The sequence below is a fragment of the Brassica oleracea genome, chromosome C2 (genome assembly GCF_000695525.1).
Source record: "Brassica oleracea var. oleracea cultivar TO1000 chromosome C2, BOL, whole genome shotgun sequence".
Lineage (NCBI taxonomy): Eukaryota > Viridiplantae > Streptophyta > Magnoliopsida > Brassicales > Brassicaceae > Brassica > Brassica oleracea.
The window spans coordinates 16,310,180-16,333,995 of NC_027749.1; the positions used below are offsets into that span (position 1 = coordinate 16,310,180).

The 23,816-nt window shown below is 36.5% G+C and overlaps 3 protein-coding genes, 1 long non-coding RNA gene and 1 pseudogene across 6 annotated transcripts; 3 read left to right on the forward strand and 2 right to left on the reverse strand.

Annotated features, from left to right (window-relative positions):
• The first annotated feature begins 603 nt into the window (after positions 1-603).
• LOC106326770 lies at positions 604-779 on the forward strand (annotated as a pseudogene).
• Positions 780-946: 167 nt separating this feature from the next.
• On the reverse strand, positions 947-2,646 carry LOC106322659 (p21-activated protein kinase-interacting protein 1-like). Its single transcript, XM_013760754.1, has 3 exons — positions 1,902-2,646; positions 1,235-1,526; positions 947-1,150 (listed from the first exon to the last, which is right to left on the reverse strand). Exons 1-3 carry the CDS (start codon positions 2,568-2,570, stop codon positions 1,083-1,085), a joined length of 1,029 nt encoding a protein of 342 aa, XP_013616208.1. The 5' UTR covers positions 2,571-2,646; the 3' UTR covers positions 947-1,082.
• Positions 2,647-5,217: 2,571 nt separating this feature from the next.
• LOC106327679 (U-box domain-containing protein 7) lies at positions 5,218-9,371 on the forward strand. Of its 2 annotated transcripts, none has more exons than XM_013765904.1 (6): positions 5,218-5,383; positions 5,839-5,911; positions 6,047-6,232; positions 6,366-6,473; positions 6,626-7,788; positions 8,389-9,371. In XM_013765904.1, exons 2-6 carry the CDS (start codon positions 5,861-5,863, stop codon positions 9,236-9,238), a joined length of 2,358 nt encoding a protein of 785 aa, XP_013621358.1. In that variant the 5' UTR covers positions 5,218-5,383; positions 5,839-5,860; the 3' UTR covers positions 9,239-9,371. The 2 variants fall into 2 exon arrangements, with proteins under 2 accessions (XP_013621358.1, XP_013621356.1); XM_013765902.1 differs by having other exon boundaries at positions 5,231-5,383; positions 5,834-5,911.
• A 425-nt stretch (positions 9,372-9,796) lies between these two features.
• Positions 9,797-10,807, reverse strand: LOC106325915. The gene is made up of 2 exons (XM_013763964.1): positions 10,703-10,807; positions 9,797-10,629 (listed from the first exon to the last, which is right to left on the reverse strand). Exons 1-2 carry the CDS (start codon positions 10,703-10,705, stop codon positions 9,889-9,891), a joined length of 744 nt encoding a protein of 247 aa, XP_013619418.1. The 5' UTR covers positions 10,706-10,807; the 3' UTR covers positions 9,797-9,888.
• A 762-nt stretch (positions 10,808-11,569) lies between these two features.
• Positions 11,570-13,010, forward strand: LOC106325120. Of its 2 annotated transcripts, none has more exons than XR_001266809.1 (3): positions 11,570-12,259; positions 12,336-12,464; positions 12,789-13,010. It is a non-coding gene; the product is annotated as an uncharacterized LOC106325120 (long non-coding RNA). The 2 variants fall into 2 exon arrangements; XR_001266810.1 differs by having other exon boundaries at positions 11,570-12,253.
• The last annotated feature ends 10,806 nt before the right edge of the window (positions 13,011-23,816 follow it).

The window sequence follows — 23,816 nt, forward strand, 5'->3', positions numbered from 1 at the left end:
ACAAGTATTGGAGACGTTTCCAGGGCCATCCCAGGTTCACCTTACAAGTGTTGGGGACATTTCCAAGGCGTGCCTGAGCCGTACCCATCCCCCACCCGATCTTGGTACGTGAGACGGCACCAAGTTGGCGTACCCGTGCAACCAAAATGACAACTATAATTTCTATTAAATAATTATAAACAAAAATAATTCCTCATTTTGAAATCTGAGATCAAAATCTAGTCTATATTTTTTGTTTTTGCTAAACAAAATCTAGTCTGTATTACTCCTTGATTGTTTACTCTCGGCTTCCCTGCTCGCTTGCTGCATACTCGTCGTCAGGTGAAGATTTCTCACAGCTAAAGGCAAGTCAGACTCTTTTCTTTGCCGTATGGATTTAACTTTCCAACGACTTAATATGATTATATCTTAAACATTCAAGTTTCCTTAACTCTGCTCTACATAGCTATGGAATCGCTTGAGCATTGTTTGTCATCTCTAATTCTCTATAATGCTGCTACATCCTTTATTCCTTTTGGTGTTTTGGTTCTTGCGCAACAGGAGTTGGACAAATTTACCCAATTAACTAACATGTTCCCCCCTCTTGTGTTCCAGTTTTTTGTCATGACGAGCCTGATATGGTTAACAGCAGAAGAAGCTGCAAAGAACAAAGCGAAAGTTCTTTCCTTGTACCGCCAACTACTTAGGAGCACAACGTTGCTGATCTCATCCGTACTGGCGAGTATGCTCTTTCCCAGTTGAAACAAGGCAAAATCCCGAACAACACTACTCAGTATTGATCCACTTTGTTGTCTACATTGGCATGTATTTATTGGAGACCTTTAAACATTGAATCAGCTTTAAGTATACAACATTTGGTTCAATCAAGTTTGAACATACTAGTGATTACTGAATAATGGACAACACCCCAAGTTAGGAGTTAAAGATTCACAATAAAGAACTCATGTAGTAAGAACAGTTTTCTTTCACAAATAGAGGGTTTAACAAACTTGTTTAATTGTAAGTCGACAAGAACATACTTGAAATCATATTTAAAAAAAAAAAAGATTATACCAAAACTTGTATCAGGAAACTGTCAGCTCTCATGCTGAGTTCGGCCCTTTTTCTAGCTTCTGAGGTTTCTGATTTCCAATCTGTGGCCGTCTCATAGCTGAAATAAAACAGATAAAGATTAAGAATCATACGTTATTTGTATGTTTTACGGCAACATGTATTGTGAAAAGGATAGGCTCACATTTGAGAGCTGACCCTGCAAGACATGTAAGCCTCGATTTAGTATTTGTCTCAGCTAATGGTTTTGCATTCTCTTTAGCAGCCATTCGCATGTCCCAAACACGTATGATCCCATCAGAAGATGCAGAAGCAACCAAGTACGGATCTTCTGATGCACCTTCGCTGTCATTCCTGGTCACAACACCCTTGATACGAGCAGGGTGAGCATCTTGTATGGCATAAGCAAGCTTCCCGCTATTTGTGTCCCAAGCTGTTATTGCCCGATCCTCACCAGCTGTAAACAGAGTCCCACTCTGATCCAAATTAAGCAAACATTTCAGCCAAGGTATAAATTTGAATAAAAAAAAAACCATCACCAGAACAAACTCTACCTATCCAAGATGCGCTCTTCCTAAATTCTAAATTACAGCATAATTAAAACTAAGCAATAAAAAGAGTTCCACCCTGAAGCAATTCATGACACTTAAAATAAAAGGTGGGCTCTTTCTGCAATTTACATTTTTGGCAACATAGGAGCTCTAGTACCATCTTGATGTAGCATCAAAAGACACAAAAATGAGATCTTTTTCAGACAAGGTTCTCAAAGTTACTTCCTTTAGACATATACAACTGATTCTCAGACACAAGTTAATATAGAGACGGAGAGAAAAGTAGAGAGAAAATCTCACATCTCCAGGAGAAGCACAGAGTATACGCTTGCGGCTACCATTATCGAGCTCGAGAAGAAGCTTAGCATCCTCAGACTGATGAACCCCAACTTTAGTATTAACCACCATGAAAAACCTCTCCCCACTCGGATCAAACTTCACAAGACTAGCCTCGTGCCCCAACCTGCAACAAAAACTCCTCTTCCCCCTCACGAGATTCAACATCGCAAAGCACTCGTCACGGTACACCGCCAACGCGAGCTTCCCAGAGGGATGAATCGAGAGATCGTTGACGGCCTTCTTGTGAGGACGAAAGGACTTGAGGAGGACGAAAGGGTCGGTGTCGAAGATGGCGACGGAGCCGTCAGCGGCGGCGGAGATGAGGTTGCGAGGGAAGGAGAGGGAGGAGGGGGTGTAGAAGGAGAGGGCGGTGATCGAAGCGGTGTGGTTGTGGTCGAGGAGAGAGCCGAGGGAGGAGGCGGAAGGGAGGTCGTAGAGGTGGATTGTGTCGTCGGAGCCGCCGGAAGCGGCGGCGGGACCGGAGCAAGCGACGGTGGTGATGGAGGAGATGTGGGAAGGGTAGGAGAAGAGAGGGGAGAGGGTTAGGGTTTGAGTGTCGGCGTCGTGCTTTGTGGGTTTAAGCTTGAAACCCCATATGAATCTCTCGTAGGAGCCTGCGATGATGCTCATTGCTTTCTCTCTCTCTCTCTGGTTTCTCTGCTGCTTCTCCAAAGTAAAGTGTTGTTTGATTGAGAAGCTTTTAGGGTTTTAGGATTTTATCGGGTGTATTTAATCGATTGTGTGTTTTCAATAAAATATTAAAATGTAATCGTAATCGAACCAGACTAAACCGATTAAGTTTGTGGTTCATGGTTCAAAATGGCTGGGCACCCATGCTTAATACCCGGTTTGTACTCGGTACTAGTTCGTTACTTGGCCTCTAAAACCAATTTACTTGTTTGTATTATCAAGACAAGTAACAAAGTACATCAGATTAAAAATTTGCAAGTACAAACTTAATACGAAATCTTAAAAAAAAAATCAAACCAAGTAAATTATATATACAATTAGAAATATATTTTTAATATCAAAGTAATATTGAACATAATATTTCAAAAATTATTGTTGTGATTATAATATTGAATACCATATATAATTTACTAATATTTGCTAAAAACAATCTTACCATATATTTTTATAAATTTGAAAATGTTGATTTATTTAATTTTTAAGAATATATACATAAACAAACAAGTAATAAATCAAACCAAGTAAATTATAAGTATTCAAATATTAAGCAAGTACTTGGTTAACAAGTACTCGAAATAATCAAGTACAAATACAAGTCAATATTTATGATACTTGTTTGGGCGGGAAAATGACCAATTTCGGCCCAAACAATTTCAGTCATGTCAAATACGAATCAATAAATAGCTAGTGCCAAATATGACATCAATTCAATTATTATTTAAAATACTACCCAAACTTTTTAAAACGTGTATAAATCTATATTGACTCTAACATAAGTTAATCAATTAAAACGATGTTGTCTAGATCTCTTTTTAAAAATGCTCATTCCATGACTCGACCCGTGCCATAATACCATTTAAAAGGGGCATACTAGCCACTAGACTAAAATAACTTTTTGAAATATTATTACGAATTTGAAATTATAATAATTACTATAAATCTTCTTTTTTTTGGAGCAAATTACTATAAATCTTCATCTTATCCAATTAAAACTTTGGTGATGATTGTTTCTCATTTATATAAATACATTAACATTTGTTTTACTTATCATATCTTTAATAAACTTATATCTTACTAAAATATAAATAATGAAATATTTATAATTATACAAAATTAAATATACACTTAAAACTTTGAAGATATTTATAAAATTTTCTTATATAAATTATTTTTAATTTTTAAACTTAAGTGGGAATTTTTTTATTTTTCAAATTTAATATTATATATTTGTGATATTTTGTTCAAAATGTTAAGAGGCCTCTTACCTTTCTTGCACTAAGATTTTTTTTCTCAAAATATTAGACATATTAAACAATAACTAAAAAATATAAAAACATAAATATATAGTATATTATATTAATTTTGAAGAATAAAAAATTACCATTCAAGGTTTAATTTCAAATAATCTATATAAAAAATTTATAAATAGTTTCAAAGTTTAAGTTTTTTTTTTAATTTCGTAAAATTCATAAACCGTTTTATCTTGTTAACGGTTGACTAATTTATGTTAGAGTCAATGTTGATTTAGGCACGTTTTTAGAAGTTCAGGTAGTATTTTTGAATTATGATTGAGTTGAGGTCGTATTTGACACTGGTCCTCTGTTGAGATCGTATTTAGCAAAACTAAAACTATTGGGGTCGAAATTGGCTTTTTTCCCTAGCCCATTAATCTGGTCTGGAAAGTGGTCCGATCATTCCATTAACTGATGGTCCATAGAAGGTTCAGTTCCGTCGAGATTGCTAGAAAATATAGCATCGTCTCAGAGGAGGTATGATGGATTCTACGAGATTAATGGCTATAAGCACCATTATTTCGAGGAAGGATATTGAAGATAAGATCCCACATTAAAAAATATGAATGAGACTTAACTAATATATAAGAAATTCGGTTACTTACTTGTCAATTGGTTTTAAGTTAAAAGCCCGAGAAAACTTAACAAAATATCAATTTTTTTAATGTAAACTACAGTCATAAAGTAAATCAACTATTTGATGGGCTTTTTGAGATGTTTATTTTATAGAAGATTAAAAGTTCTAAAACTGAGTTTTTTTTTCAAATGAATGCGTTCTATAAGTTGGGGAAAAAACGCATATCTATGGAGTACCATGGAAGAAGCAAAGAAAAATAAAATATGCTATTTGATAATTTGGTGGAGTGTCAGAGAAAAATACATGCTAAAATGTTCAAGTGCGATAACATAATTTAGAGGACAATTTGTACATTTTTCCACTAACTTTCTGATGAAATACGCCAAAAACATCCGCACTATTTGCAACCAGATACACTAAGCCCCCTCCAAAAAAGGTTAACCACAAACACTAAACTCTCCAAAAAGTTAATAATCCCACTAACCATAAAAACCTTTTAAGCAGAAGCAGGAGTTACGAAAAATCAGAATTTACTAAACAATTGAATATGTCAACTTACAGACTTTACAACAACATCATGTGTTGGAGAAAACTTCCTAAAACTAGAAATTTAAAAATAAAAAAAGGTTAAATATGAGTATATTTTATAGAAAGAACCGTTCAGTAGTCAATTAAAATATTAATTATATGTCACGGTAATGCCGTTCCGAACTTTTTAAAAATTACACACATAGGTTTTAAGTACTACCACTCGCATATTCCCTTCTCTCTCTCTCCCTATTTCATTCAATCCATCTCATGGATCGATGCCAAGAACAGAAACCCTAGTTCCTCTCTTTGATTTCGCTCGATTGTTAATCTTTTATGAAGTCTTACAGCCTCCGGTATGTTCTGTTCTTCGGTTCTTTTTTTTTGTTTGGTTGTTATTGTTGATGTTGTTACTGGTTCCACACGTGTTCTTCGCAGCTTTAATTTTATTTTTAGAAAATTCGCGTTTCTATTAATCGTTTTGTTGATTTTTCCGGTTTTTGTGGAGCTGACTGTTTCCTCTAAAGCCATCTTTTTCTGTTTCCTTGTTCTACCGTTTATTGCAATTTTCAGGATCGCTGTCTGAGTAATTTTTCTGTTTTTTTCCTTAAATTTTTTTTTCTGGGTTAAGATCCTTTCTTAGAGCTAAGTTAATTCAATTTTTTTTATCATTTTTATTTTGTTTTTTTATCCAATCAATGATTTTTTATTCAGAAAAAGAAAGGCAAAAGATTGAGTTAGATAGTTTCATGGTATATATGTGTTTCTTGGTACTGATTCATTTTGTTTCTGGGATTTTTTCTTAGCTCAGAGTTATCAGGTGAGGGTTGATCATGGATGTGACCGAGCTAGAAGAGAATCTATTCGCTGCCAGCGATGCCAAGGTTCCTTTTCCAATTCAAATCTTGTGGCGTACTTTTGTTTTTCCATTTTGTATCCTTATCTGACTTTAAGATGATAGAATTGGTGTGGAGATGTATGTTCTTGTTGTTTGATGGTGTATGTTTATTGAAACGCAGTTACATGGAGATATGTGTAAGGAACTATCCGGAGTTCTCTGCAAGGTACTCTCAATCTTCCCGTCCTTGGAAGGAGCAAGACCTCGCAGTAAATCAGGGATTCAGGCCTTATGCTCTTTACATATTGCACTTGAGAAGGCAAAGAATATTCTTCAGCACTGTTCTGAGTCTAGTAAGCTTTACTTGGTGCGTTTTTTCCTCTTTAGTCTTTATTCCCTTCTCTCGCTCTTTGGACGAGCTTTACGCATTCTCTTTTTTTTTTTTTGTGTGTGTGTTTTGGTTTCTTTTAATATTTTATTGCATTCTCCAATCCAAACAGGCCATTACAGGGGATGCTGTCCTTTTAAAGTTTGAGAAAGCCAAAGTTGCTCTCATCAACAGTCTTAAACGTGTTGAAGACATTGTCCCTAGCTCTATTGGGTCTCAGGTACTCTTTTTTTTTTTAATATTTACTTCACTACACATTGTTTCGTTGTAATGATTCAGACAAGTCCACGTGACCAAGTCTCTTGTTGCTTGATAATAATGTTCGTTTCTAGAGATCTGATTAGTACAGTTTTCTATTGAAATTTCTTTCAGATTTTGGAAATAGTTGGTGAACTAGAGAACACTAGGTTCTTGCTTGATCCATCAGAGAAGGAAGTGGGTGATCAGATCATTGCTCTGCTCCAGCAAGGGAAAAAATCTGACAACTGTAATGACAACACAGAGCTTGAGATTTTCCACAAGGCGGCTACAAGACTCAGCATCACTTCTTCTAGAGTGGCTCTGGCGGAAAGACGGGCTCTGAAGAAGCTCATCGACAGGGCACGCGCAGAGGAGGACAAGCGTAAGGAATCAATCGTGGCTTATCTTTTGCATCTTATGAGAAAATGCTCAAAGCTATTCAGAAGTGAGATCTTGGATGAGAATGACTCCTCTCAGGGCTCAGCACCATGTTCTCCCACTGTTCAAGAAGATAATGGGAGTGTTCATGGGTTTGGTCGTCAGCTTTCTAGGTTTGGTTCTATGAACTTCAAGCCCATCAACAGCCCTAGATCAGGACAGATGCCTGTTCCACCTGAAGAACTTAGATGCCCTATATCTCTGCAGCTTATGTGTGATCCTGTCATTATTGCTTCAGGGCAGACTTATGAACGGGTTTGTATTGAGAAATGGTTTAGTGATGGGCACAACACTTGCCCAAAGACTCAGCAGCAGCTCCCACATCTCTCCTTAACTCCCAATAACTGTGTTAAAGGTCTTATTGCGAGCTGGTGTGAACAGAATGGAACCCAAATCCCAAGCGGACCGCCGGAGTCTCTAGACCTCGACTACTGGACACTAGCTCTCTCTGGCTCCGAGTGCACCAACTCAAAGTCAGTAAACAGTATAGGCTCTTGTAACATGAAGGGCATACAAAATGTTACTACTATTGTGGAACAACAATACACAGAAGAAAGTTTTGTGTCTGATAATGATGATGATGATGATAAGGAGGATTCTGACATGAATGTGCTTGAGAGATATCAAGATCTATTGGCTATCTTAAACGAAGAGGAGGACTTGGATAAAAAAGGAAAGGTTGTGGAAAAGGTCAGGCTATTGCTGAAGGATGATGAAGAGGCCAGGATCTTCATGGGAGCAAATGGGTTTGTTGAAGCTTTGTTGAGATTCTTAGGATCGGCTGTAGATGAGAATAATGCGGCAGCGCAGGAAAGAGGAGCTATGGCTTTGTTCAACTTAGCCGTCAACAATAATAGGTTAGTAACTCCTGCTACTGTCGGTAATAACTTGGGCATTCAGGAGCTTCCTCGGATTTTCGTTTCGGTTGATTTGGATTTTTCGGTATTATGCCATAAAACTATTCGAGTTTTACTAATTATCGGGTTGGACTCGGTTCTGGCGGATTATAACCAATGTCTAAAATCGCCCACAAATATTTTTAAAAACTAAAAAAGATTGACAAAAAAATACTCAAAATATATAAATTATTCACAAATGTAATTAAAAACTAGTTAAACTATCTAAGCTAACTAAAAAGTATCCAAGATAACAAATAAAACAAACTACAAAAATCTTTAAAATACTTTAAAACATTACCTTAACATATATAAAAACATTAACATATTTAACTAATTTCAGATATTTTAGGATCCTAAGCTCGGATTTCGGTTCGGTTCGGGTTGTATCCAAACCCTCTTAAGTCCCATTCGGATATTTTTGTACAACGGATTTCGGTTTTTTCGGTTTGGGTTAAGGAAATGACTTCGATTCGGGTGAAAACGCCCAGCCTAGTAATAACAACAAAAGATTGTGTCTTTCTCATTATGTGTTGTGTTCTTCTTTTTCATGGTCTTCAGGAACAAAGAGTTGATGTTAACTTCTGGGGTTATTCCACTGTTGGAGAAAATGATCTCTTCTTCTGAGTCACATGGTCCAGCAACTGCGCTGTATCTGAATCTTTCATGTCTTGAAGAAGCCAAGCCCGTGATAGGTTCAAGTCAAGCAGTGCCTTTCCTTGTCCATATTCTTCAAGGGGAAGCCGAAAACCAATGCAAGCTCGATGCTCTTCACGCGATCTACAACCTGTCCACATATCCTCCCAACATCTCTGCCCTCCTTTCATCCAACATCATCAAAACCCTCCAAGGCCTTCTCGCATCAACAGTTGAACATTTGTGGATCGACAAGTCATTAGCCATATTACTAAACCTTGCTTCGAGCCAACAGGGCAAAGATGAGGCGGTGTCATCACAAGGCATGATCAGCAGTCTAGCAACAGTGCTAGACATGGGTGACACAACACAGCAAGAGCAAGCTGTTTCATGTCTTTTGATTCTATGCAACGGAAGAGAGTCTTGTATCCAGATGGTGCTACAAGAAGGTGTGATACCATCTTTAGTGTCGATCTCAGTGAACGGGACTACGCGAGGCAGAGAGAAGTCTCAGAAGCTTCTAATGCTGTTCAGAGAACAGCGGCAGCAACGGGACCAGCCATCACCGAAGAGAGATGAGGAGCCGCCATCACAGAAGGAAGCTCCCAGGAAATCTATGTCGGCACCAATGTATGTCCATGAATCATCAGCTCAACCTTCAGATTCAGGTCCGGAATTTGAACCAAGAGTCTTGTCGAAATCGATGTCTAGAAGAAAGTCTTTGGCGAGGCCGTTTAGTTTCTTCTGGAAGAAAAGCTACTCGACTCGCCAGTGAGGGAGTGTGAATGAATGATATGAACAACCTCTGTATGTAAAGCTTTGTTTTTTTTCTTACAAGTTACAAAACGTTCTCATAGAGAAGAAGATATGTACAGGCCACAATGTGACTACACTCGATTTTGCTGCTTTTTTTGGTTACCCAAAAAAAAAAGAATGTATATGAAATTAATAAATAATAAAAGTATAAAACAAAACCACAATGTTAACATACTACAAAAGCTTGTTCAAAGCATCCTTTATAGCTTCTTAGGACATCATGATCAAGGTTTTAAAAAAATTCAAATGATATTTTATAATTAGTTCAAAGTTCAAAATGTCGAAAATTTTACTCTCTATGGATTTCTCAAACACTCTTGAATTAGTTATTAATATAATTTGTGAGAAATTACTCTTAAGAAGTTCCCAATGTGGATGTCTTTTATGGTCCTATGTTTAGTAGAACACAAAAAATTTCACTAAGAGTTAATGGTAACTTTTTTTTTTTTGATCAAAGAGTTAATGGTAACTTAAAATATGATATTAAGTTATTAAATAATTTACAAAGAGATGAGCAGAAAAGTTATAGAGGTGGAGTAGGACAACATAGTCTACTAGTTTGTGTTAGTGTTGTTGTTGTGGAACCGTATATGAGAGTTAAAAGACCTCTCAGGTGGTGGTCTCGTAGGAATCAGAACGAGAGCATGTGAGCGAATCAGCGCTTCGACTACTTCTTTTCATGGGCTTCTGGATCCAACCGTTCTCAAACAGATCCAAGATAGGATCTCCCTGGTTGCTGCTGCTGCGACCGGTGCTTCCTCCACCATCTTCACCGCTGCTTCCTCTCTGTAACGCCTCCTTGTAACTCACTCTTTTCCCATCATTCTCCAGTTTCATCTCTTCTTCAGACATTGATCCTGTTCTGCTAAAACTGCTATCCACCGTGATCTCTTTCTCATTTGTCCCCTTGTTCTTATCCCTCCAATGGCCTAACACGTTCACAAGAGAATCAACCCAACAAAGTGCTTGAACCAGGATCATGTCCACCCACGCGGCTCTGTTCATCATTCTTGGAAGTTTCTCAAGAAACGCGTCGAGTTTCATAGGCAGGGACTCTGCTGCGGTTAGCAAACCGGAGATCTTGTGGAAGAAGAAGGTGGTTGAAGGGAAGTAAGCCTCGATTGCGAGGATGTGGTCGTCGGCTACGGAGAGGATTGCGAGAAGGTGGCGACGGAAGGGACTTGTCATGGAGGCGAAGAAGAAAAGGAGTTGGAAGAGTTTCTGCACGAGGAAGGAGGCTGGATTGTTCGGAGTCTTGGTTCTTGTGTAAAGGACGCGAGACATGGAGAGTATGGTAGCACCACAGGTCTCAAGAGGCCGAGGTCGTGGTATCTTTCTCGCTGTTTGTTCCTGCCAAAATCCAAAACATAATTAAACAAGATGGCAAGAGAATTCGAGAAATGAACAGGGAAAAAGTAAGTACCATCTTTGACGAATGAATGATGACGAAGAAGAATTATTTGTAAAACTTCCAGGAAAATGTCGAGAATTTAATTGTTTTTCGAATTGGTTTGAGCATTTTATAGGTAGAGCCGCTTTAACGTGAAGGGGAACACATGAGCGGTTTAACTCGATTTCAGCTGGAGCGCTTTTTGAATTAGCGGTTACGCTTTTTTCTTCTTTCTATCCCTCTCCGTACCTACTTACATTTTTTTCAGGGGCCCTTTGGCCCATAGATATAGATATAAGAGGATCCAGTTGTTTGACTAAAAAAAGAAAAAGATATAAGAGGATTCGAAAGTTTGAGTTAAAATACAAGTTCGGTTCGTGTCTTAGTCTATCTATATTATTATCATATTATCTAACAATTGGCGGTAGATGATAATGAAAAAGGGGGCGGGTCATTTAAATGTTACAATATCTTTGAATATGACAATAAAACAATATTTTACTAATTTTTAGATTTATATAGTTAAGATTTTAATAATGAAATAATAATCCGAAAATATATATATAGAATAAGATACAAATACATGTGAAAGTTTGAAATAATGTATTCAATAAAAAAATATACCGTAAACTTATTATATTTTAAAAATTGATAGACACATATATATTATAATATATACCAATTAAGAATTGAAAACAAAATATTTATATAAAAATAAATGAAAACAAAAACCCGCACGGTTGCGGGGATCGAGATCTAGTCTATCTATTATTATAAAAGAATGTTTGCTTTTCTCTCGGCCTTCCACGTCAGATTCCAGCGTCTATCGTCGTGACATGTGTCCACGTACTCAATACGCAACATTTCATTAAAACATAATTACAATTCGTTTGGGTTTTTATTATATATGGGCTTCATGTTGTACGTATAACCCCAATTATATTTCCTTCTTCCGTCTGCGTTAAGACGACGTCACCGTCGCGTCGATCCAAGTACAGGCCACCGCCTCTTACCAGAAAAGGTGTAACGTTCTAGGCTTTCATTCAATCTCCGTGATTTACGTTCCCAATCACCTTCATTAACTCCCATTCAGTAGCACCTTCACCCTCCTCGATGGTTACAAAACTTATCCTATAAATAAGGAGGTAAGCTTCTCCTAAATTCACCAATCATCACCTCTCACCCTCAATCATCATAATACTTTGCTTAAGTATGAAGATTTCTTCATGGAGATTCTGATATCGCTATGGAGTTTCGAGCTGTTGATACACTTTGTGAATCTTCAATCCCGACATTTTGTCTTCTTTTCTAATCAACAAAAACTTATAAAGAGAGCTATTCAAGACGAATTGCGATGAATCTGATGATGATTCCTTGGATCGAGAAGTCTTGGTGTCGTTTCATCTCATGTTCTTCTCCCCAGAACCCTTAAGCAATGAAATGATTGTCTTTCACTAACGACCCATCTTATGCACACACACAAAAAAAAAGATCTCTACTCTGTTTGATGTTGGCTATCTGAGTCAGACTTTGCTTAATAGTTTGATGTATGATTAATGAGAAAGCCAGGGTCTGCTTCCCAAGGTTCGGGTGACTCATCATCTTCATTCCCTTACTTACTTGAACTAATATGCTTCATGTTATCTGATACTGAAGACTTTTGCAGATAGAAGAGGTGGGTTTGATTACAGAAAAGATGAAATTAACCAGACACATGAAAAGGTGATTAGAGCTTCAGAGACACTTGACTCATGCAACTTGATAGGAAAGCTCGGAACCTAACATTATCTTGGAGGTAAAGCTTCCAAGTTCCAAGGCTCTATTATATATTATTGTACTTCACAACTTTAGTTCCAAATCCAAGATTGGACTTAACAACGAGTGATAATCTTTATGATTGGTTTAGTTGTCATGTTGGAATGTTTGTGACTCTGTGTCTTTTACAATTAAAGATGTTTGCAACTGGAGTACTTTATCTTTTTGTTTGTCTTTGCAAAGGAAGTTGTTTGAGAAGTGAATGTAATGTTCCCTTCTCTTTTTCACACTACAACATAATTGATGTTTTAGCTTTCTTTGTTGCTTAACATTTTCATTACTGATTGCTGACTCTTTTTCCCAGATTGGGACTAGCAGAAGAGGTAACAGCAGGCTCTCATGACGTCTCTGATGCTGTGGAAACATGACCAAAGGTGCGATTCCTTGGTTTCTTCAATATAGAGTCCACGAAATTTTTTGTATATTCAACTCTATGTTCTACTTTGTATCTTTTCAGTTGTAAAAAGGTATAACAAATATGCAATGTGCCTATTTTTAGAGAATAAAGTTAGGCCTCGTTTGTACATCTGGAAGATGCATCCAGATGGTCCATCCAGATGTCTTATCCAAATGCTCCATCTGGGTGTTGTTCGTTTTTTTTCACTTCGTCCATGCATCCAGATGAATCATCTGAATGCAACTATGTTCGTTTGCTTTTCTTTTTTCAACTTGCATCTGCATCCAGGTGGACTTGTTAAAAAAACGACTAAAATATATTTTTTAGGTTTCGGCAGAAAATAGCATTTTTACGGTTTTGGCGGAATTTTTTTTTTGCGGTTTTTGAGATTAAATGTGTTTTTGAGGAAAAAGTGCATTTTTGGGATTTTGGCGGAAAAATACGTTTTTATGAATTTGGCGGAAAATACGTTTTTTGCGGTTTTGGCGGGAAAAATGCGTTTTGCGGTTTTGGCGGAAAATGTGTTTTTGACAAAAAAAATGCATTTTTGCGGTTTTGGTAGAAAATGTGCATTTTTGCATTTTTGACGGGAAAAATGCATTTTTGTGTTTTTGTCGGAAAATATTTTTTGCGGTTTCGGTGGGAAAATGCGTTTTTCGGTTTCGGCGGGAAAATGCATTTTTCCGGTTTTGGCGGGAAAATCCGTTTTCCTGTTTTGGCGGAAAAATGCGTTTTCCGGTTTTGGATGGAAAATGCGTTTCCGGTTTTGGCAGAAAAATGCGTTTTCCGGTTTTGGCGGTTAAATGCGTTTTCCGGCTTTAGCGGGAAAATGCGTTTTCCGGCTTTAGCGGGAAAATGCGTTTTCCGGTTTTGGCGGGAAAATGCGTTTTCGGTTTTGGCGGAAAAATGTGTTTTTCCGGTTTGGCCGAAAAGTGTTGTTTTACTGGTTTGGCCGAAAAGTGTGTTTTTATGAAAATGTGCGTTTTACGTTTTTCGCGGAAAACCGCATTTTGCTGTTCTGGCGGGAAAGTGTTTTTCAGTTTTTGCGGGAAAATGCATTTTTTTGGTTCTGGCGGAAAAATATATATGCAAAAAACGGAATTTACGGTTTGAAAATAATATTATGATTATAAAAGGTCATTTTTGTCATTTATCATTTTGGACTGAACTACTCACCTTCATTTGGATGAGAATTTGAGATGAGTTTTTAAAAACGAACATCGATTTGCATCTTCACCCAGATGGATCACCTGGGTGAGCAAACGAACATCACCTTACTTTACTTATGTTTCTTAATATTCTACTCTCTCTCTTTTTTTTTTTTGTAAAAGAGACTATCAAAGTTTTTATTACCAAAGCTAAAAAGTAAGGATCATTGATTATAGAAATCTCATGATATGTGTGTACAGTTTTGTCAATGAGACTATCAAAGAGACTATGGTTTGTTTTACCCTAAAGGTTCAAAAGGTCAAATGGTTGGTTTTGCAGATGCATGATATCTTTCAGATCCACACAAAGCCCGATCGCAAACATGATATGTTTTCACCATCGGAGGCACTGCTATATCTTGGCGTTCTCAGAAACAAACGCTCGTGACTCCTTCTTCAAATCATGCTGAGATCATTGCACTCCATGAAGCAAGTAGAGAATGTGTATGGCTAAGATCAATAAGCCGACACATCTGTTCAAGCAGTGGGATTGACGAAAATATAGAACCAACTATTCTATATGAAGATAATGCGGCATGTGTAGCTCAAACAAAGGAAGAATATATCAAAAGCGATAGAACGAAACATATTCATCTGAAGTTCTTCTCATACACCCAAAATCTCGAGAAGAAGAAAGAGATTGAAGTAAAATATGTCCGATCATGCGATAATGCAGCCGACCTCTTCACAAAATCACTTCATACCTCAGTATTTAGAAAACATGTCCATAACATTAGAATGCGTCATCAAAAGGATTTATGACTGCTAATTCGAGGGGGAGTTTACATGGTTGTACTCTTTTTTATCTAACTATGGTTTTTTCCATTGGATTTTCCTAGAAATGTTTTTAACGAGGCAACAAAGACGTTAAGCAAGAAAGAATATTGACACTTGTCTCCAAGGGGGAGTGTTATAAACATGAAGAAAAAAGAACGTCAAGAATACACGCACCAAAAGTTGACGTTCTCGTGTATACGTATATTATGTGAAGTCCACGTCACTATGCACGCACAGTAAATCCTACTTTTTTACTTCTATATAAACGACCGTTTTCATTCAATTGTAACTCGCACCTTATCTCTCTTCTCCCTCTTTATAGTAAACTCTTTCTTTCGTATATTCATCTTATATCAGTGTTATCTCATTTCTGCGGGTATAAAATTTTGCCCTTATTTAAATTTCTCGATACTATAAAATTGTAAGTTTTTTTATTACAAAGTTGTAAATAAACTCATTCAGTTTTGAAAATTTAGAAAAAAATATTGGAAAAAGTCTAGAAAAATTATTTGTACACTACCTTAGAATCTTTTTGTAACATAAACTATTTCTAATAATATATTGAACACAATAGCAAATTAAAAGTTACCCTAAAATGACATCAAATCATTTTTTCGTTTAGTCATGAACCCTGTTCCGGAACGCGGTAGGCGCTAGTCGGGCGGTCGGGTTGGGCCTAGCGTCTAAAGAGAAAATCGGGGATTAATCGGAAATTATGCGGGGTGGAATTTTTAGATGGTTTACTATATTATAAAACATGTTAATCTTTAATTATGTATAACATTAATACATTTTCATGTTTAAGATTGTATAAAACACACAAATAGAATATATAAACTTAATATAGTGTAATTTTCATCAAAATTATGAATATAAATGATATTTATAAAATTTTAGATCAAATAAACAAATAAAAATATTATTGAAACTAAAAAAAAATTAAAAAAATTAAAAAAATATATATAAAAAAAATAAAAAAATAGATTAGGCGGCCGCCTAGACGGCTAGGCGGTCATTTAGGCGGTCTAGGCGGAAAAAATCGGATATCCGATTTTTTAAACAGATTTGGCATAAATCGGGGCGGAAAAGTGACGCGTAGCGCCTAGGCGGCTGCCTAGGCGGCTAGACGGCCGATTTTTAGAACAGGGGTCATGAACAATCTCATCTCGACCTCCACCTTTAAAAAATAATGAGAAACGCACATAGAAGGGGAAAATGAGAAGGAAAATGAACTCAGACATGTATTCAGTACAAAAATGTTATTGAAGAAATTAGAAAACCAAAAAGAATTCTACGTCGTAGTGTTTCCTTCTTTTTTGTTTTTACTTTACACCCATTGTGAGTCGAAACTTGCGAGAACATTTCTTAGCAAAAAAAGACTAACGAGAACATACAAAGTGACAACCTAAATGAGAAACAGTTCATACTTGATTCATGTGACCATATAAACAATATGGTCATCCAACATTTCAGAAAATATAAATTGAAATTATTGACGATTTTTCATTGTCTCATGCAAAGCATATGTGTTTATAACCCGTGATATCTATATAGCCAAAATCTTCTTTTGTCTGAACTCAGCTATTTGCCTTCCCATTGTTCTAAGTAATAATGTGAAAAGGTTCTTGGTATCTCTTCAAAGTCATGTAAATTATGGCTCTGCTATTAATAGTGTTACGGTCAGGTGGGGTCAAACCATTTAAGAAAATTGGTGAACAGTTGGTTAGCTAATTTCAATCAATGTTTAAGATAGAAAGATAGCAGATGAGTTTTCGGAAATGAAACTCTACATCTATTTTTGCTGATCAAACATGTTTTAGTATTAGCATTAGAACGTTAGATTAGTTATATTACAAGATATACTTTGTAATGTGGGAGTTTACACAAACTTGTAGAGAATTGTAGATTACCTTTTATCAAATTTGGTTTGTGGGGTAAGCATGAGTGTTATACATCAATTGTACTTGATTGATGTAAAACGAGACTGTCTAACATGCACATGATACAACCTTTTAGCATCCGATGTAGAGTTTTGGTTCCAACTTGAGGCACGTTCTGCTCACATGTTATATGTTTAACTTATTCGAATTTACCCCCAAAATATGTCAAAAAGGGTTAAGTAAAATAGTGATAATGGTAAAATCTAATTTCATACAACAACAAAAAAAGTACATTCGCATGAAGATGAACTCCGGACAAATTCATACTTGTTAGAAATGTCAAATACGGAAGAGAAAAGTCTTACTCAGCCCAACTTTTCTATAGGCCCGTGCTCCCCCATTATCATTAATATGTCAAATGGCCATGCCTATCCCGTTTGATTACTTGACAAAGAGAATGAACAATTGCAATTTGCAAAGCTCTATAACATTTAAATAAAACCTGATATGCTTAAATACCATTTATTAATTCATATCAGAAGCTAGGAACATTGTGATGACATTAGACTAAACCGGACGCGGGCTAAGGCCAAATTGCCAAAACAGCCAGGCCAAATGGCTCTTTTAAAAAATATAAGTTAGCAGTAGCCGGTCAGGACCAGACTGTATCAAGACAGGGACAATGCGCTTCGACTGTCCATCGCAGCATCCTATTTATTTTTGTAACACCACCATCACCTACCTATAATTGAGTTATAACTCAAGTTTGCTTTGTTGTGCTTTTAACTTCTTTAGAATCCTTTCTCATGTCATGGGGGCCACCTCCCTCCGACCACATCAGAGATCTCGTTGGTAACATCAAAGACCCAATTAAAAGAGAATATTATTACTTATAGCTTGATTGTTTGTTAGATTCTACACTAGTTTTTAGTTTTTGATTTTTCATTTCTAGTGTGTAGAATGTCAATTCTATTTTTTGTAGAACAAAATATGAAATTATGATTTAAACATTTTTAGAACTGGAAAAAAATATCAATAAGTTGATATAGGTATTTCATGAGTAGTTACTATTTTTTTTTTTTTTTGTAAAACTATTTATTTGATTTATTTTAGAAAATAGTAAAGGGTATTAGAGAAAAAAATGGTACAAAAAATAGTAGAAATCATAATTTCATCAGTAGTTAATGTTTCTCTGAGAGTTTTTCCGTTGGTCGATAGTTGAGAGTTGAGAGAAAGTTGAAAGAAAGAGGAATCGAGCTTTCAGAGGAAGCGTGAATTGAAAATCGATTTGGGATTTCTTTGGGAACTAGGGTTGGGTCGGATTCCGGTTTTGTTTGAGTAAAACCAATAGGTTTGATTTTGAGAGAGTGGTTTAACTGGTTTTAGTGGTTAGACGGTTTGATTATTTCGGTTTGCATGATTTCCAATCAAATGGGGGTCGGGTCGGGTCGGGTGGGTGGATAAAATCCAGGTACAAATTGTAATTTTTATAACTTCTAAAGGGTTTTATGTCTTTACCTTATTAAAGGAATTATCCCTTAAAAATAATTAGTTTTTCTTTCTGTTTTATATGTGGTTCTTTAGAGATTGGCTTTTGACATTTGGGGGCACTAGAGGAGTTGGCTCGTCAAGTCTTCATGGTTTTAAGAGCTTTATAGTCTCTAGGTTTGATTAGTATATTTATTTCTATCCACAGCCTATAATATAAAGGCCAAATATTGTAATGTTTTATTCATTCAACCTTCTTAATAAAATTTGAATACTTTGTTATTTGGAACATCGTAATGCTAGAAGAGTGATCTGCGTAAGCACTGTCTTGTTCACTAGTGGGGTTGCCCTCACGGACTAAGACAAACCTAGCAAGTATTTGGATTTTTCGCAGCCTTATACTGAAGAACCATCGATCCACCATTCCTTTGATCGATCATTCGATTCAAAGCCTATCCGTTTCACCAACCTTTGAGTGCATTCCTTGGGAAATTTTCATCATTTGGTATCAGAACCACTTGAGGGTTCGGTGTTCATTTCTTTCATCCATCATTCTCATCTTTCCATCTTCTAAAAAAAAAAGAAGTTCTACAAGAAGCCAAGAGATCATTCCATCTGAAGTTAAACCGAGACTGCTCTTCCATCTCTCGTAATGGATTTAGGAGACTGCTCTCCGAAAGCAACCTGTTTTGATCACTAGTGAGGTTGCCCTCACGGTCACAGGTTATAAACATTAAGTCGGATTTGAGGGCAAATCGTTTTAAAGGAGGAGGGGATGATGCAATCCTATTCAGCAATAAACAAATCAATTGAGGTTTTGGCTTATGGGTCTGTTATAAAATGACATGGGCTTGAAGATTTACTTAAATGTGCTTATGATCATGCTTCAGTCCAAAGAAAAAATGTCCAACAAGAAAATACAAGCTATAGTCGAATAATATATCAATCTGACGGTAATTTCGAAACCGTCGACCATGCAGAAGGACACGATCAGCCAAGGAGTTTTGTAAGCACAAATTCCAAAATTCAGTCAAAGTTCTTGGTTTTTGGTCAAGTCAATATTTCTAGTCAAGTTTTCATGGTTTTAAGAGCTTTATAGTTTCTAGGTTTGATTAGTATATTTATTTATATCCACAGCCTATTATATAAAGGCCAAATATTGTAATGTTTTATTCATTCAACCTTCTTAATAAAATCTACTTTTAAATTTGTTGAATCCTTTGTTATTTGGAACATCGTAATGCTAGAAGAGTGATCTCTGTAAGCACTGTCTTGTTCACTAGTGGGGTTGCCCTCACGGACTAAGACAAACCTAGCAAGTATTTGGCCTTTCCGCAGCCTTATACCGAAGAACCGTCGATCCACCATTCCTTTGATCGATCATTCAATTCGAAGCCTATCTGTTTCACCAACCTTCGAGTGCAATCCTTGGGAGATTTTCATCAGGATATATCGTAGATTAGTTCTTTAATAGTGCTGTTCGTTTCATCGATGCAGGTACGGCGTCTGCATCTGCGTCAATGTTTTTCACTTAAAATTTGTTCGTTTCATCGACGCAGGTACCTGCGTCTGCGGCCGAACGCAACGTCCAGCATCAGACGCCAAAAAAATCAGCGGTCACGACTTAAATTCCGCGTCTACTTAACCTATTTACTGTTTTGCCATTAACCTAATTCACTAATTACCAAAAATACTACGCAGACGCAGCTTTCTGAGTCTTCTCTTCTCCAGCTCTCTCTCTCGAATCTCGATCTCGAACCCAGCCAAACCAAACTCGATCTCTCGATCTCAAACCCAGCTCTATCTCGAACCCAGCTCTATCTCGAACTCGAACCCAACTCTATCTCGAACTCGAACCCAGCTCTCTCTCGAACCCAGCTCTCTCTTAAACCCATCTCTCTCTCGAACCCAGCTCTCGATCTCAAACCCAGCTCTCGATCTCGAACCCAGCTCTCTCTCGATATCTCGATCTCAAAGCTCATCTCACTCTCTCGTAAGCTTTTCTCCAACTCTTTTTCTGGGTTTTGTTTGCTTACTACTGTTTAGAATGCTAAGTGTTGTTTCTTGTCTGAGAACCAAAGTCTGAGTTTCGTATTTTTGCTTCTCTTTGTATAATCATCATATACTCATCAAGTGTGAAAATGTACATAGGTCGTTGTAGTTTTAGTCCCGATAAAGTTGAATACTTTCTTGATTGTTCAGTGAGTTTTCTCCACTTGTGACTTGTGGGTTATCAAACTCTAATAGATCTTAATGTTCCAAAGTAAGATATCGATGGGTCAACATTAGAATGTAATGTGTTGTGGCGAGATATGCTCATCATATTCCAAAAACAGTGTCTTTCCTCTTTTCATGGAAGTTGTCTCCGCTGTCTCTCATCATATTGCAAAAACAACTTGATAGAGTAGATCTTGTATACCTTCTGTCCACGTTTGCATTTTGAAATATGCCACTAAATATAGATTATCTGCTGCTATTCGCATCTAAGATTGGCCAGTCATGCATAGATTATTGTTCTGCTCCTAATGGAATGTTTCTCACATGTAAGAACCTATCACTGCTCCCAATAGATTACTGTTCTGCTCTCATTAGATGGTCTTCACTTTTTTTTTTTGCTAAATATGATGGTCTTCACTTGTGAGATGTCCTCTCATTTCTGCTCTGTTTGCCACTCACGAACCTAACCTGTTTTATTCTTCTAGGACTCCCTGTGACAGAATCTGATATTACTTGGTCCCAACTTCATCCAAGTGAACGCATATACTGGTATATACTCCTATTCTCTTGCTTTCCTTTGTATAGTAGCCAGTAGCTCTGTTCTGTCCTGTTTGTGGCTTAATGGATCATGTCTTTTTTCATTGGTAAGGAAAGTCCCTTGCTAACACTCGATTATGCCCGTTGGATTACAGTTCAAAGCGATAACTCCAGTGAAGAAGATGACAGCGATGAAGACAGTGATGAGGAGGATCAGCCTCAGTACAGATTCCGTGTTAGAACCGTCGGTGTGCCGTGTGCGTCCTGTGAAGTGATAAAAAGGTGTCGATCGTAAGGGACGTGGATGGGTTCTTTCATTCCCTCATTACCCTGATATTGTTGTTGCAAACAAGAGCTGTGAAAAGAGAAAAGCCATAAGAGACCAGCAGAATGTTCATGTCCTGTGAAGTAGTGATGTGATGTTATACATACCCCCTCCGTTTCACTTTATTTGTCGTTTTAGGTTTATGCACACAAATTAAGGAAACATTTAATTTTGCATATTTCCAAAATAAAAACATCATTATCTATACACCTAACCATATTTGAACCAATAGAAAAATAAAATAGGAAATATTTTTATTAAATTTTGTATTGAAAACATAAAACGACACTTAAAATGAAACAAATTTTTAACTCTAAAACGACAAATAATACGAAACGGAGGGAGTATTCGTTAAGAAAACACATGTATAAGTCTAGATGTGATGTCACAGTATACAAGAGGACCATTACCAAATGAAATGGTGCCTTATTCTTTTGGCCAATGCAGTTTCAATATACAACACTACAAAACTTTCTGTACAATTGATGTTTTCTTTTGTTTTCACTAGTTTGATTCAATAATAAAATAGATGGAAGAGGTAATACAATATCTCTGTAAATTTACAGTATAATAGTAGTACATTACATTTAAAGAAGATGAAGGCATGTTACAGAGGTGGCTGATAGATACTGAATGCTAGTGCCGCATGGCTGAGGGTTGTTGAGCTGGCAAGAGGAAAGGAAATGGCAGTTAGAGAGCAGAAGATTAGTGAAAGAGTATAAATAGAAGTTTTACATTTCTTGTTGTTCATCTTTTTGTTAGACTGGATAATAAATAGAAGTTTTACCTTATGTATTATTCAGCGTTTGTTTTGTGATAAATATTTTGATATATTATTATTTTTAAAAAAATTTAGCTTATAATTTATGATAAAAGATTGTTGATAAATTTGTATATTTGACTAAAAATTTATTACCAATTAAATATAATATTTTGATGGATGTAAATATATTTAAAGTACATTTTCTTTATTTAAAATATAATTTTACAAATTTAAATTACATTTTATTTATTTAAAATACAATTTTACTAATTTATAAAATTAAAATATAAACTAAATGAAATAGCCGCAGCGTCTTCCAAACGAACAACACTTAATCAATTTATTGCATCTGAGTCCAGCGTCTGCGTCAATGTCCTGCGTCTTCCAAACGAACAACAAGCTGCGTCTGAAAAACGAACAACACTAAAACGAACAGACGCAGACGTAGACTCAGACTCAGAAAGCTGCGGCAACAAAACGAACAACACTAATTTGTTTTAAGCCTTTTATTCACACTACTGATATAATTCCTTTTATGCATTCGATCTTGGTTACTCAGGAAATACAGAAAAGCAGTCATATTGCATAAGATTTTTTTTACCTACAAAATTATAAGTATATTTTTATAATTTTGTTGTAAGCCAATAAAGGAGGAAGTGTTTGTTTCTTTATTAATGATACATCACAATTCACAAGTCTCGGTTGTAATCTACGTCGGTAGTGAATGGTGATAGTGCACTGCATATGTTTTGCTTAATCACGACATCATTCTTTCTCCAAAAGCTCGAGCCATACCTCCCTCCCCATACGAACTCTCTCCATACTACACATACATCGATGCGTTGGAACTTAGACGATTCGAACTAATTACGTTCCCATAAAACGCCACTGAGCATGATCGGAGTGTTCTCATCACAATCACCGGACAGAACTAATCATCTAACCATAGTCACATGCAATCAATCAATCTATAACGATTATGAGCTATTTAGGTTCCGATACAATGCCACTGAGCATGAACGGAGTGTTCTCAATCTCATCATAATCACTGGACGTAATCTCGACATCTCGCGGAGAAACTAACCGTCTAAGCGTAATCACATGCGATAAGTCAATCTACAACGATTTTTCTCAGATTCGTATCCCATCGTATAAACCAAAAGTGTTGTCATTCTGCTCTTCTTTGGCTTGGCCTATCTCACTCTTCATCACTCACGGCCAGCTTCTCTCTGTTTCATCATCCACAAGCACACTCACTCACTCACTCTTTGTTCTCACTTGTGTATAATCATAACGCAAGCTCACACTCTCTCTTTACTCTCTAACGTTTCATTTTTGTTTGTATAGAAAGAAGAGAGAACACTTTGTATGTCTACATCTTTTAACTCTTTTTCATTAATTCTTCTTCAAACACAACCATACATACTTTTTGTTTTTCATACATACTTATAGTAGATTTCTCTACTAAATCCACTTACTCTCCCTTACACTTATAGCTTTACCTACTCCCACTTGTCCATGCCTCTACATTAGGCCATAGACTAATTCTACAAGCAAAGCTTAATCTTATTCTTACAACTCTTAACAACTTCAACTTAACTTAGTTAGCTTACCAACTAACTAGTTATCTTATTCTCGTTGTTGTGTAACTTCTCCTTTCTAGTTACCCAACCAAGTCTTATTCCTTTCTTGCTCTTACGCTTCTTCCTCCTCTGTTTCCAAGCTTCTTCTTCTACTTCT